The 12584-nt window shown below is 40.4% G+C and overlaps 1 protein-coding gene across 12 annotated transcripts in view; it reads right to left on the bottom strand.

Moving 5' to 3' along the window:
* Positions 1-12584, bottom strand: part of KMT2C (lysine methyltransferase 2C) — a 244175-nt gene that overhangs the window by 172973 nt on the left and 58618 nt on the right. For all 12 annotated transcript variants that reach the window (XR_014796194.1, XM_084897474.1, XM_084897473.1 and 9 more), the window contains exon 2: positions 4972-5060. Coding sequence is in view for 11 of the 12 variants with exons in the window: in XM_084897474.1 (XP_084753600.1) it covers positions 4972-5060 (89 nt within the window). In the remaining variant the exon portion in view is untranslated. The remainder of the gene's footprint in view (positions 1-4971; positions 5061-12584) is intronic.

Below are 12584 nucleotides of genomic sequence, written 5' to 3' on the forward strand. Positions count from 1 at the left end.
ACTGTATTTGCCTTGACATCCCATAGGAGATAGTGTGAGGAGATAAGTTTATTCATGGGCTTCAGGTAAAAAGAATTAAGTTCCAGAATATTAGTTTTGTGGTGATGCTCCAAGCACAGGAGACAAAAGTCAGATGCCTGAGAAAGGACTGTGCTTGGTGACTGAGAATGGCAAGGGGACCGATGTCTGTGTGGCCCAGGGAGCAAGAGCAGGAGCTGTGGTTGGATACCCAGCCAGGATCGGGTTAGTAGAGTATGAAGATCATGGTAGGGACTTTGGATTTTATTTAAGTATCACTGGAAGCTTTGCATGGTTGACAGAAGAGAAGCAGAAGACTCTTACTGTGGGTTTGAAAAGATAATTCTGCCTATTATGTGAAGAACAAGACTAGATTGGGGCGATAGTAAAAGCTGTCAGAGCAGTTAGGAAGTTCTTGGGGCCCTCCACGTGAGAAGTGGGGGTGGCCAAGTACTGGAGGGACAGCAGTGAAGGGAGTAAAGTGTTGTAAGTGAGGCTATCTTGTGAAAGTAAAACCCAGAGGACTTTCCAATGGGCTTCATACAGTAATCACATGCTGCCAGAAGACGCACAAGAGAAAATGTGTGCTGAGGAGAAATCTTCACTGTGTGAGCATCACGGAGTGCACCTACATCAGCCTGGATGGTGAAGCCTAATACCGTAACTGTATGTGCATACTTCATTCAACCGACGGCACGGTGGGTGTGTTCACATCACATCACCACAACATGCGAGTAATTGCTGCATTACAACATTCTGACGGGCCTGGCATCACTAAACAGTAGAAATTTTTCAGCTACAGTAAATTATTATTAGACCACTATTGTATGTGCCGTGTGTCATTGTCAAAACACTGTTATGTGGCCCATGAAGGTATTTCTATTTCCTAAGAGTTATTGAGGAGGAAGGGAGAGAGAGGAAGAGATCTGAAGAGAGAGAAACATCAATGTAAGAGTAGAACATCAATCCAGCCCGGCCGTGTGGCTCAGTGGTTGAGCATGGACCCATGCAACAAGAGGTCACCTGTTTGATTCCTAGTCAGGGCACATGCCTGGGTTGCAGGCTTGATCCCCAGCAGGGTGCGTGCAGGCAGCAGCCAAAAGATGTTGATGTTTCTCAACAACATTTCTATTTCTCTCTCCCTCACCCTTTTCGCTCTCTAAAATCAATAAAAACAAATTTAAAAACAAAACAAAAAAACACACAATCTGGTTACATCCTGCACTCTCCCTACCAGGGATCAAGCTCACACCTAGAAATATGCCCTGACGGGGAATCAAACCAGGCCCCTCTTGGTGCAATGGACAATGCTCAACCAACTGAGTCATACTGAACCCTGGCTCCATTGTAATCTTTTTTATTTTTCCTTGTTTTGTTTTGTTTTTTTGTTATTATTATTTGTTTGTTTTTAGAGAGAGACACATCAATTAGTTGCTTCTTGCACACACCTCAACCAAGGCTAGGGATCAAACCCCCAACCCTTCAGTCCCTAGGCCAACGCTCTAATCATGGAGTCAAAGAGGCCAGGGCTCCATCATAATCTTATGGGACCACTGTTGTATGTGCTGTCATTGGCCAAAACACTGTTATGTGGCCCATGACTGTATGTTTAATCAAAACATGCTGTCACTTATTGAGGTGAAAATACTGAGAAAGGTTTTGGGATGATAATAAATAGTTCCACAGAGGACACATCAACTTTGGGATCTTCTTTACACATATTAAGAATGGTAAGGCCCTGGACATTTTAGCTCAGTGGATAGAGCATTGGCCTGCAGACTGAAGGTTCCAGTCAAGGGCACATGCCCAGGTTGTGGAAGGAAGGGAGAGAGAGGAAGAGATTTGAAGAGAGTCAATACATGAGGCAGCTGGTCAGTGATTCTCTCTCACCACTGATATTTCTATCTCTAAAATCAATAAAAATATTTTTTTTTAAAAAAGAGATAGTAAGAAGGAAGCTAAAGATATAGGTTGTATTCAAAGCAAGAAAAGAGATAATTGTTAGAGTCACCAGCATATAGATAATATTTAAATTAACTAAAATGAATAAGACCACCTAATGTATGCAAGAATGAGCAAAAGAGAGCGAAGAGAGACCAGAGAGGAAGGAAAAAGACAAGATGATGTGGTATCCTGAAAGTGTGGATTTGTTTTTTTGTTGTTGTTGTTTTCAAAAAGGAAGGGAGAGGGAGAGATAGAAACATCAAGATGAGAGAGAGAGAATCATTGATTGGCTGCCTCCTGCACACTCCCTACTGGGGATCGAGCCCAAAACCCTGGCATGTGACCTGACTGGGAATCCTCCTGGTTCATGGGTCAATGCTCAACCACTACGCCACACTAGCCAGGCCTGAAAGTCTTTTAAAAAAAAAAAAAAAAAAAAAAAAGAGCCAAAACCGGTTTGGCTCAGTGGTAGAACGTTGGTCTGCAGACTGAAAGGTCCCAGGTTCGATTCCGGTCAGGGGCATGTACGTTGGTTGTGGACACATCCCTGGTGGGGGGTGTGCAGGAGACGGCTGGTCAGTGTTTCTCTCTCATTGACGTTTCTAGCTCTCTCTCTCCTTTCCTCTCTGTAAAAAAAAACTCAATAAAAAAAAAAAAAAAAAAAAAAAAAAAAACTGAAAATGGAACTCCCATTTGACCCAGTAATCCCACTCCTAAGAATATATCTCAAGAAACTAGAAACACCAATCAGAAAGGATATATGCACCCCTATATTCATAAAAGCACAATTTACAATAGCTAGAATTTGGAAACAGCCTAGGTGCCCATCAGCAGATGATTGGATCAAAAAACTATGGTACATCTACACAATGGAATACTATGCTGCCATCAAAAAGAAGGAATTCTCATCATTTGCAGCAACCTGGATGGAATTGGAGAACATCATGCTGAGTGAAATACGCCAGTCAATGAAAGAGAAACACCACATGACCTCACTCATTTATGGATAATAAAGAACATTATAAACTGATGAACCAAAAGATAGATGTAGAGACAGTAAAGCAACAAGCAGACTGTCAAATTACAGCGGGGAGGATAGGGAGATCTGGGGGAGATAATAGAACAACCAAAGGATTTGTATACATGAATATAAGTACAACCAATAGACACAAAACTCTGGGGAGGAAAGGGTTTGAATGGGGGGGGGGGGTGGTGGTAAGATATGTACACAGATAATAATTAAAATAAAATTAAAATAAAAAGACTGTGCACACAGCCCACAATGGGGTGCACCAAGAGTATCCACCTCAGGTAACTTGGGATGCTGAGCCACTGGGCCCTATCGGACACCTAGCACACAAAGCAACTCCATCAACTCAGGGAAGCAGCCAAAATGCGGAGACAAAGAAACAGATCACAAATGAAAGAAATGGAGGAAAGCAAACGACTGGATATAGAGTTCAAAACCACGGTTATTAGGTTTTTCAAGCATTTTCTAGAAAAGGCCGATAAATTTAGTGAGACCCTCAAGGATATGAAAAAGGATCAACTACAAATTAAGCATACACTGACTGAATAAAGAATAATATACAGAGATCCAACAGCAGACTAGAGGATCTCAAAAATCAAGTCCAAAGATTTGAAATACAAAGAAAAGGGGGGGAAAAACAAACAAACAAACAAACAAAAAACACCCAACCGGAAAAGAAAAAAGAATCCAAAAATAATGAAGATAGTGTAAGAAGCCTCTGGGACAACTTTAAGCATACCAACATCAGAATTATGGGGGTTCCAGAAGAAGAGAGAGAACAAGATACTGAAAACCTATTTGAAGAAATAATGACAGAAAAGTCGTCGTTCCCCCCCCGCCCCTTAAAGAAATAGACCTACAAGTCCAGTAAGTGCACAGAAACCCAAACAAAAGGAATCCAAAGAGGACCACACCAAGATACATCATAATTAAAATGCCAAGAGCAAAAGACAGAAAAACAGTTAGTTACCTACAAGGGCTTGTCAGCTGATTTCTCAACAGAAACTATGCAGGCCAGAGGGAATGGCAAGAAATATTCAAAGTAATGAATAGAAAGAACTACAACCAAGATTACTCTACCCAGCAAAGCTATCCTTCAGAATTGAAGGTCAGATAAAGAGCTTCACCTAACTGGTTTGGCTCAGTGGACAGAGCGTCGGCCTACGTACTGAAAGGTCCCAGGTTCTATTTCAGTCAAAGGCATGTATCTTGGTTGTGGGCACATTTCCAGTAGGGGGTGTGCAGGAGGCAGCTGAAATTATGTTTCTCTCTTATCGATGTTTCTAACGCTCCCTCTCTGTTTAAAAAAAAAAAAAAATCAATAATTATTTTTTTTTAAAAAAAAAAAAGCTAAAGGAGTTCATCACCGCCAAACCAGTATTACATGAAATGCCAAAAGGTATTGAAGGAGGGGGGGGGGGGGGGAGAAGGGGAGAAGGAGGGGAAAAAGATAAAAAATATGAACAACAAATACATATCTATCAACAAGTGAATCTAAAAATCAAGTGAATAAAAAGTCTGATGAACAGAATAACCTGATGAATATAATAGAATCAGGGGCATAGAAAGGGAGTGGACTGACAGTCCTGCGGGGGGGGGGGGGGGGGGGGGGCGGAGTTTGAGGAGTGCAGGAAGAGACTGGACAAAAATTGTACACCTATGATAAGGAGAGAGGGAGGGGGGGTAAGGGCAGAGGGGGGGTTGGGAACTGGGTGGAGGGGAGCTATGTAGGGGAAAAAAGAGGCACAACTGTAATAATCTGAACAATAAAGATTAATTTAAAAAAAAACATATTTCTCTACAGATATTAAATAATTTCTACTAATCCCGACAGTAGGGGGGAAAGTAATCAATTTTTTCACTTTATCAGGACTTATCAAACATTTCAGTACAGGAAATTTCAGAACTCAGTATACAGACAAATGCTAATTGTGCAAATTATTATGTGCATTTTCATGATTTTTATTAAGTTCCAATACCTGTTTCCACAATATTTTCTGTTTCTGTTGTCTCCAGACCATCCATGCTGTCCTCATCTTCCACTGTAGCTTTTCCTCTACTTCTAGGCCTACAAAGAAATAAATACATAAGGTTAAATATTAAATTTTAAGGCTTAGAATTAAACTCAATGTATGCACCAGTTGTAGGTACACAAAATAAAATAAACATTTTTAACATTTTACTATATTAAACAGTAATATAATACATTTCCCCTCAAATACTAATGCGCCTTTTACCTGCAAGTGAGGACAGGCCCCGATTACTACGTTTGTGCCATCATAACTCACTTTCTCAGTCAGTCTACATTTTAGACTTTGTCTCTCGTTTAGCTAATCTTCAGATGCTTCCCTCTGTCTACAGTCTTGGTCTCTGATCCCTAATGGGTTCCTTTCAAAGTTCATACACCAGGTTATACCACTACACCTAATATTAAGGAGTGATACCCAGACAGGTAGATTTTTAAGAAAACAATGCACACCCTGTCAATCACTCAAAGAGAAAAAAGTCTAAATAGTAAGCAAGATTTAGTCATATCAACCTTACAAGTGTGATGAAATTTAACTTAAAAACACTTCAGTGAAGTAAACATAAGAGCTGTAGTATCCCAACCAGGTACCTCAGAGTTTGAGCATCTCATGTACCAAGAAGTTGCTGGTTCGATTCCCAGTCAGGGCACATGCCCAGGTTGCGAGCTTGATCACCAGTGAGAGGTAGAAGGAGGTATAGGAGGCAACTGGTCGATGTTGATGTTTCTCTCTTTTCTCCCTCCTCCCCCTCCTCTCTCTCTTAAAAATCAACAAAAACATTTTGTAAAAGTGTTGTTGTAAAGTGGGATTATTTGACCCAAGTAATTAAAAACAAAAAAACAAAAAAAAACTAGTGTCTTTAAATTTTTTCATGTCTGGTAAGTAAGGGTTAGAAATGAGTCAAAAAATTAAAACAAATAAAATAAGAAACATGACATTACATATTTTTAAAACTTAGAAATAGGAAAAGCAGTATTCAGATTTAAGCACATTAAATTATTACTTAAAATGAAAAAAAATACAAATAAACTCAATATTTAGTTAAGAAGTATTAAAAGAATAAAAAATAAGCCGGGACCGGTTTGGCTCAATGGATAGAGCGTTGGCTTGGGGACTGAAGGGTCCCGGGTTCGATTCCGGTCAAGGGCATGTACCTTGGTTGCAGGCAGATCCCCAGTAGGGGGTGTGCAAGAGGCAGCTGATCGATGACTCTCTCATCGATGTTTCTAACTCTCTCTCTCCCTTCCTCTCTGTATAAAATCAATAAAATATATTTTTTTAAAAAAATAATAAAAAATAAATAAAGCATTGATATGGAAAAATAAAGCAAATGGCTGTTTTAAACAATAGGAAACCCATTTAAATCTTATTTAGTACACTCAACAATTAAAACAAGTAAAGGAGATATAATAATTTTTAAATAAGAATTTTTTAGAGTTAAAGTGATCGAAATCCAAATGATTTTATAAATCAAAAGGTCATCTCTACCCCAAAAATACAACTAAAAAGAAACACCTGAACCAAAACCCTAATAAATATAGCAAAAAATATATAGATTGAAAGAAGTATTGCCCCAGCCAGTGTGGCTCAATTGGCTGAGCATCATCCCATGCACCACATGGTCCCTGGGGCTCGATTCCCCATCAAGGCACACACCCAGGTTGTAGACTCGATCCCCAGTAGGGCGCGTGTAGGAGACAATCATGGATGTTTCTCACAGATTAACAAAAACATATTTTTAAAAACCTAAAAATATGAGTAAATAAAATCAAAATACAAGTATGATTTTAATATTAAAATTTGTCAATATAACACACAAGTTCAAATAGCCAAAACAGCATCATTTCAAATTTAATGAGGGAAGGGGAGGAAGAGGCAAAATAAAAACTTAATGTCCATATTAATCTTGTAAATTAAAACTAATCTGAATTACTAAAATAATACAGGAGACTTCTACTTAAAGCCACCTGGAAGTAAGATTCAAAATTAACCTCCAGCCATCAACAACTAGAAAACCAGACAAAATATAGGGAACAGCCATTATCAGACACTGGACCACAGGCAGGGAAGGACTGGAGTCTCTGAACAAAGGGAAATAAACAAGGTGAACTCTGCCATCACAAAAGCTGTATGCACGGAGTTAATTTAAACTGCACCAGAGAGGGGCACTCAGAGACGAGCAGTTGTGCTGAAAGGGGGGGGACAAATCATCAGTCCAGGAGGCTAAAAGAGGTTACAAACTATGGGACAGAATTTCTGTGCTGTGGAGTGGAAAGAGCTCCCCAGAACCCTGCATGAGGTTACCTGTGAGTTTTTATCTGCATTCCAATCTGTATAATCGTGCTGTAAAACCCTATATCTTCAAAAAACGGACCATTATAGAAGAGTTGCAATACAAGCAAGCCCCAGTGTTCACAGAGTGCTAAGAAAGACCTCACTGACTATGCATCCAGTAGAGACCACAGTGGAATGTTCTTCAGGAGTGGGGCTAACAAATGCTATTCTAGACCTAAAAGAGCTGACAAGTAAGTCTCAACAGAACCCAAATGATCCACAACTAACTTCCCTGACAGGCAAGAAAAAGAGTTCAACACTTATGAAAGCTCTTACCAACCACAAAATCACAATATGTGGCATCCAATAAAATTTTACAAAGAATAATTTTTAAAAAAATGTCAGCCATAACCAGAATATCAAAGAATAGAAACAGAAAACAAAAATGATAAAAAGGACAAGACTGGACATTAAGTCAGCTACCTCATTATGCCTCATCTGTAGAGGGCCGCCTGGGAAGGCACACGGGCAATTTTCCTTCATTATCGTCAGCGGAACTCAAGGCGCAGGCAGAGCCACACCTTGGGAACATGTTTCCCCAAGATGGCGGGCATGGTGTCAGCTTGGCCTTCATATCAGCCCAGGTGTCGGCAGGGGCGGGACTAGATATGTAAATCCAGGCATGCTAGGGCCTACTTAAGAATGCAAGCAAGGGGGGGATTGGAATGGGAGGCTGAGGACAAATATGTGATACCTTAATCAATAAAGAAATTTTAAAAAAAAATGCAAATAAGGTGGTGTTACTTCCTGGTATTGGGGATAAGATAAATGTGCTAGCAGGGAGGGGTCGTCTTCTCCCTGCCCCTCCAGCAGACAGGAGGCGGCCCACCCAGCTCCCAGCTTAAAATCTATCTCTGTGTCTTCTCTCTATTTCTAATATTTCTCAATCCCTGGCCGCCTCCACTTAGAATGGGTTCGTTCATCTCTCTTTCCGTGCGGGACACGGAAAAGGGAGATCCCCGCCATGTCTGGCCCCATCGCATCAGGCCCCCCGCACTCACCTGCTCAAAAATGTAATAGAGAATGAATTATGAAGAGGGAAATAGAGATATTAAATATAAACAAAATGGAACTCATAGAGTACATTAAAAGATAACCTCAGCATTGGCCAATGCGGCTAAATGGTTAGAGCATCAGTCCTCACACTTAAGGGTCTCAGATTCAATTCCCAGTCAAGGGCACATATCTGGGTTTTGGGTTCGCTCCCTGCCCCATGGGGGTGCATGAGGGAGTCAATCAATTGATGTCTCTCTCTCACATCAATATTTGTTTCTCTCCCTCTCTCTACCTTTCTCTCCCTCCTTTTCTACCTTCCAATCAACAACAAAAAGATAACATCTAATAAAAATTTCACTTTGAAAGATCAACATCTGATTAGAAACAGCAAAACGAAAAAGAAAAAAAAAGATAACTGACCTTGAAGACATAGCAAAAAAAAAAAAAAAAATCTATCCAAAATTAAAGGACAAACAGCTACAGGTGGCTTCACTGATTAATTTTATTAAACATTTAAGAAATAATACTAATCCTATACTATCTTCAGGATATACTGGAGGAAGAAATACTTCCTAACTCATTCTATGAGGTAGACATTACGCTGACAACAAAAGTAAAGACATAATCAAACATCCATCATAAACAAAAATCCTGTTTCACAGAATTTAAAAAAGGGCATTCTACTACCCATTTTCCCTAGATATTAAAATTATCATACCAAATCAAACTAAGAAAAATGTAATACAGCCCCCACTTCTTTTTTTTTCACTAAAAACATACAAAAAATCTCAAGCAAGGGGGTCCAGTTCTATATATGATTTAGAAATATGCCACCCACTGAATGTAAATATAAAACATGAAAATAATATATGGAACAACTATTTGAGTTTCCTTAACCAGTTAACTACCATGCATCCAAAACAGAAACCATCCCCACATGTCACAATATTTTGAATTTAATTAAAAAAATAAAATTTGCAATGAATATTATAAAAATAAATACATTACAATTCGGGTGTTCTTGAATATTTTCAGCTGAAAATTCTCATGAAAAATGATTTTAAAGTTGGTCAGGGCTGCCACTTAGGGAAAACATTTTTTTATAGGCGCACGTGGCATGTGGGGAAGGCCCACTGCTTGCATCTACAGATGCTTATGGCATACAATGGGTTAAAAATACATAGCATGCCCAGCCGGTGTGGCTCAGTGTCGACCTATGAACTATGAAATCAATTCCCGGCAGGGCACATGCCCAGGTTGCGGCTTAATCTCCAGTAGGGGACATGCAGGAAGCAGCCAATCAAGGATTCTCTCTCATCACTGATGTTTCTATCTCTCTCCCCCATCACCCTTCCTCTCTGAAATCAATAAAAATATATTTTAGAAAAAAAATTATAATAGTAGGTTGACTGGGAACAAACACCAAAATCCAAAGTATTGCCAAAATGTCACTGACTTCACTCACTACTTTGCCTCTCCAGTATCCCCTATACTGAAAGAACTCAATGCAGTTTGAAACCCAGAAGAGCGTGCAGAGAGGTGTGAGCGCCTGAGCTGATCTGCAACCTGCCCGTGGGTGGGCCTGACCCTGATCAGTACAACACAACTTCCAAAAGTGAGCTAAGGAGATGTCCAGCACAGTCCCGGGCGGACTACTTGGTGCTGTACACACAGTACAGGCCGACAGCATCCATACATGCCCATGAGACAAGTGATCATTTTCTCGTTGGCTTCTTGGACAGAACACTCTCCTAAACTCCCATATTTTTCCTTCTGCCGGTTCCGCTTCCTCTCTATTGACCTCTAAATGGCAGAGTGCCCAGGGCTCGGCACAAAGTCTCTTCTCCACATACAAAGGCTCGTTCCCTGGGCAATCTCACCCAGGCTCTTGATATTTATGCTGTTATTGGCCCAAATTCCTCCACTCCCTACCTGTCCACTCTTAACTCACATTTAACTGTCTACCCTATAGCTCCATTTGGATTCAAACAAGCATTTCCAAGTTAACATGTCAAAAAACAAATCTGATTCCACACTTGCTCTTTTCCCAGTGTTTCCTATCTCCGTAAAGAGTGATACCCATCACCCAAGTAGCTCAGCTTCATCATTTTAGATTCCTCTCTCATGCCCCATATATCACATCAGGAAATCCTATCAGTTCCACCTTCAAGATACTGTATGTTTCAGTTACACTGTCAACAGCCTAATGTCACCATGGGTTTTTGTTACTATTACAATTGGGAATTATATAACTCACCTTTACTGAGTATTTAGTATGTAAGAGACACTCTTATTACCATCTCTATTTACATATGAAAAAAGTGAAGCTCAGAGAAGATAATGGCTATGCCCAAATTTAATGGCTCTAGCTCCATAGCAACGTTCTGAACCACTGACTATACTGCAATTAGTGGCCCCGTTTCCACTCTCACTGGCCTACAGGCTCTCCGAACAATTATTAATGATAATTTAAAGCCTTAAATTAAATCGGCCACTCTTCCTTCCTCTCAGTGGCTACTCATCACACCTGGAAAAAATCTTCCACGGCCTACTTGGTGTGTCTACCTTGGTTCCCCCTGAGTTCAGGTCATATATGAGCACACTCCTCCTTCCACACCATGGCCCTACCACGCTATACTGCCTTTCATGAACACACTAAGATGTTCCACTTTAAAGCCTTTGCATATTTACCTGTTGTTTTATCAACCTGTCTCTTCAACTGGAATGAAATCTCCATGAGCGTTAGAACTCTGATCTATTCACTACCGAACTTTCAATGCCTAACAGTACCAGCAGATCACAGGCACTTAAAGCAGGCTTTGTTGAGTGAACACAATGGTTCTACAACTCTGGAGGAAAATTCACATTTAATAACAAGAATTGAGATAGCTACCTAACTATTCTAAAGAAGCAAATTATAGCCCGGCTGGTGTGGCTCAGAGGTTGGGCATTGACCCAGGAACCAAGAGGTCACCAGTTGATTTCTAGTTAGGGTGCAGGTTTGATCCCCAGTAGGGGGTGTGCAAGAGGCAACCAATCATGATGTTTCCCTCTCAGTGTTTCATTCTCTCTATCCCTCTCCCTTCCTCTGTCTATAAAATTCAATAAAAACGTATTTTAAAAATAAAATAATGAGGGAGAAACCAAGATGGCAGTGTAGGTGAGCAACTGGTCTGCTGCTGCCACAACAATTTAAAAATGAAAACTAATATGAAGGACATCTATCATCCAAAACCACGGGAAGGAGGTACTGGGTAGTTAATAGTCAACAATTAACATGATAATAAGAGCAATGAGGAACCGATGGGGCTCTTAAAATGTGAACAGCTGGAGAAATGGAAGAATGGCAGGCCCGGAGCAGCCAGGCCCGGAGCAGAAGCAACCAGACCCGGAGCAGCCAGGCCTGGAGCAGCTAGGCCCAGAGCAGCAGCAGCCAGGCCCGGAGTGTTGTGGGGTCGAAATGGGTTCAAAATCAAAGGAAAGGAGCGATGCCGCCAATTCGGGTGCCAGAGTGTTATGTCCGTCATCACAATGGACTCAGAGAAGCTCCTGTGTCCCTTCACCCCAAAGGGCTGAGAGTTACCCAGACGACAGCAAAGTGGGAGAAGAAAACTGAAAGCTATGCAAGGGACTGAGGTGCCAACATGGAGTCATCTGAAGAAATTAAAGACTGAAGTGGAAGCTACTTCTTTAATCATATTCCTGCTCATGCTAGCATCTGTTAGCTTCCAGTCTTCTGCAAAGTCTTGTGCAGCAAGTCCAAGGACTCTGAGTAAATCTACACCAGCAACAAAAGAGACTCATTTAATAGCTAAAAATATTAATATGTCCATAATTCTGGTTTCTCATTTTGTTGTTTTGCATTGGCATTGTTGTTATTATTTAATAGCCAGAGTTTTGCTCTTGACATTCAAGTTTTGAAAATAATATGTATGTAATTTAGTTTTTGCATTGGCATTGTTTGCAATTGTTTTTAATTTTAGAGCCCTATTATTAATGTTTAAGTTTTATTTTAATTAGTAAAAAAGGGTGAGATGTAGAGAGTGGCCTGAAAAGGCACATGGACATTCTTTTAATTCTTATCAGCTAAGCCCGAGGGCACTGGCAGAATCCTCTTATCAGTACTGATTTCTTAATCCATGTGCTTGGAATGAGGAACAAATAGAACCTTGACTCACTTTATACCAAAAAATAAGGAGCTTACCCAGATTTTGATGAATAGAATCTGGGCACAG

Source organism: Pipistrellus hanaki (assembly GCF_964339955.1).
Source record: "Pipistrellus hanaki genome assembly, chromosome: 10".
NCBI classification, from domain to species: domain Eukaryota; kingdom Metazoa; phylum Chordata; class Mammalia; order Chiroptera; family Vespertilionidae; genus Pipistrellus; species Pipistrellus hanaki.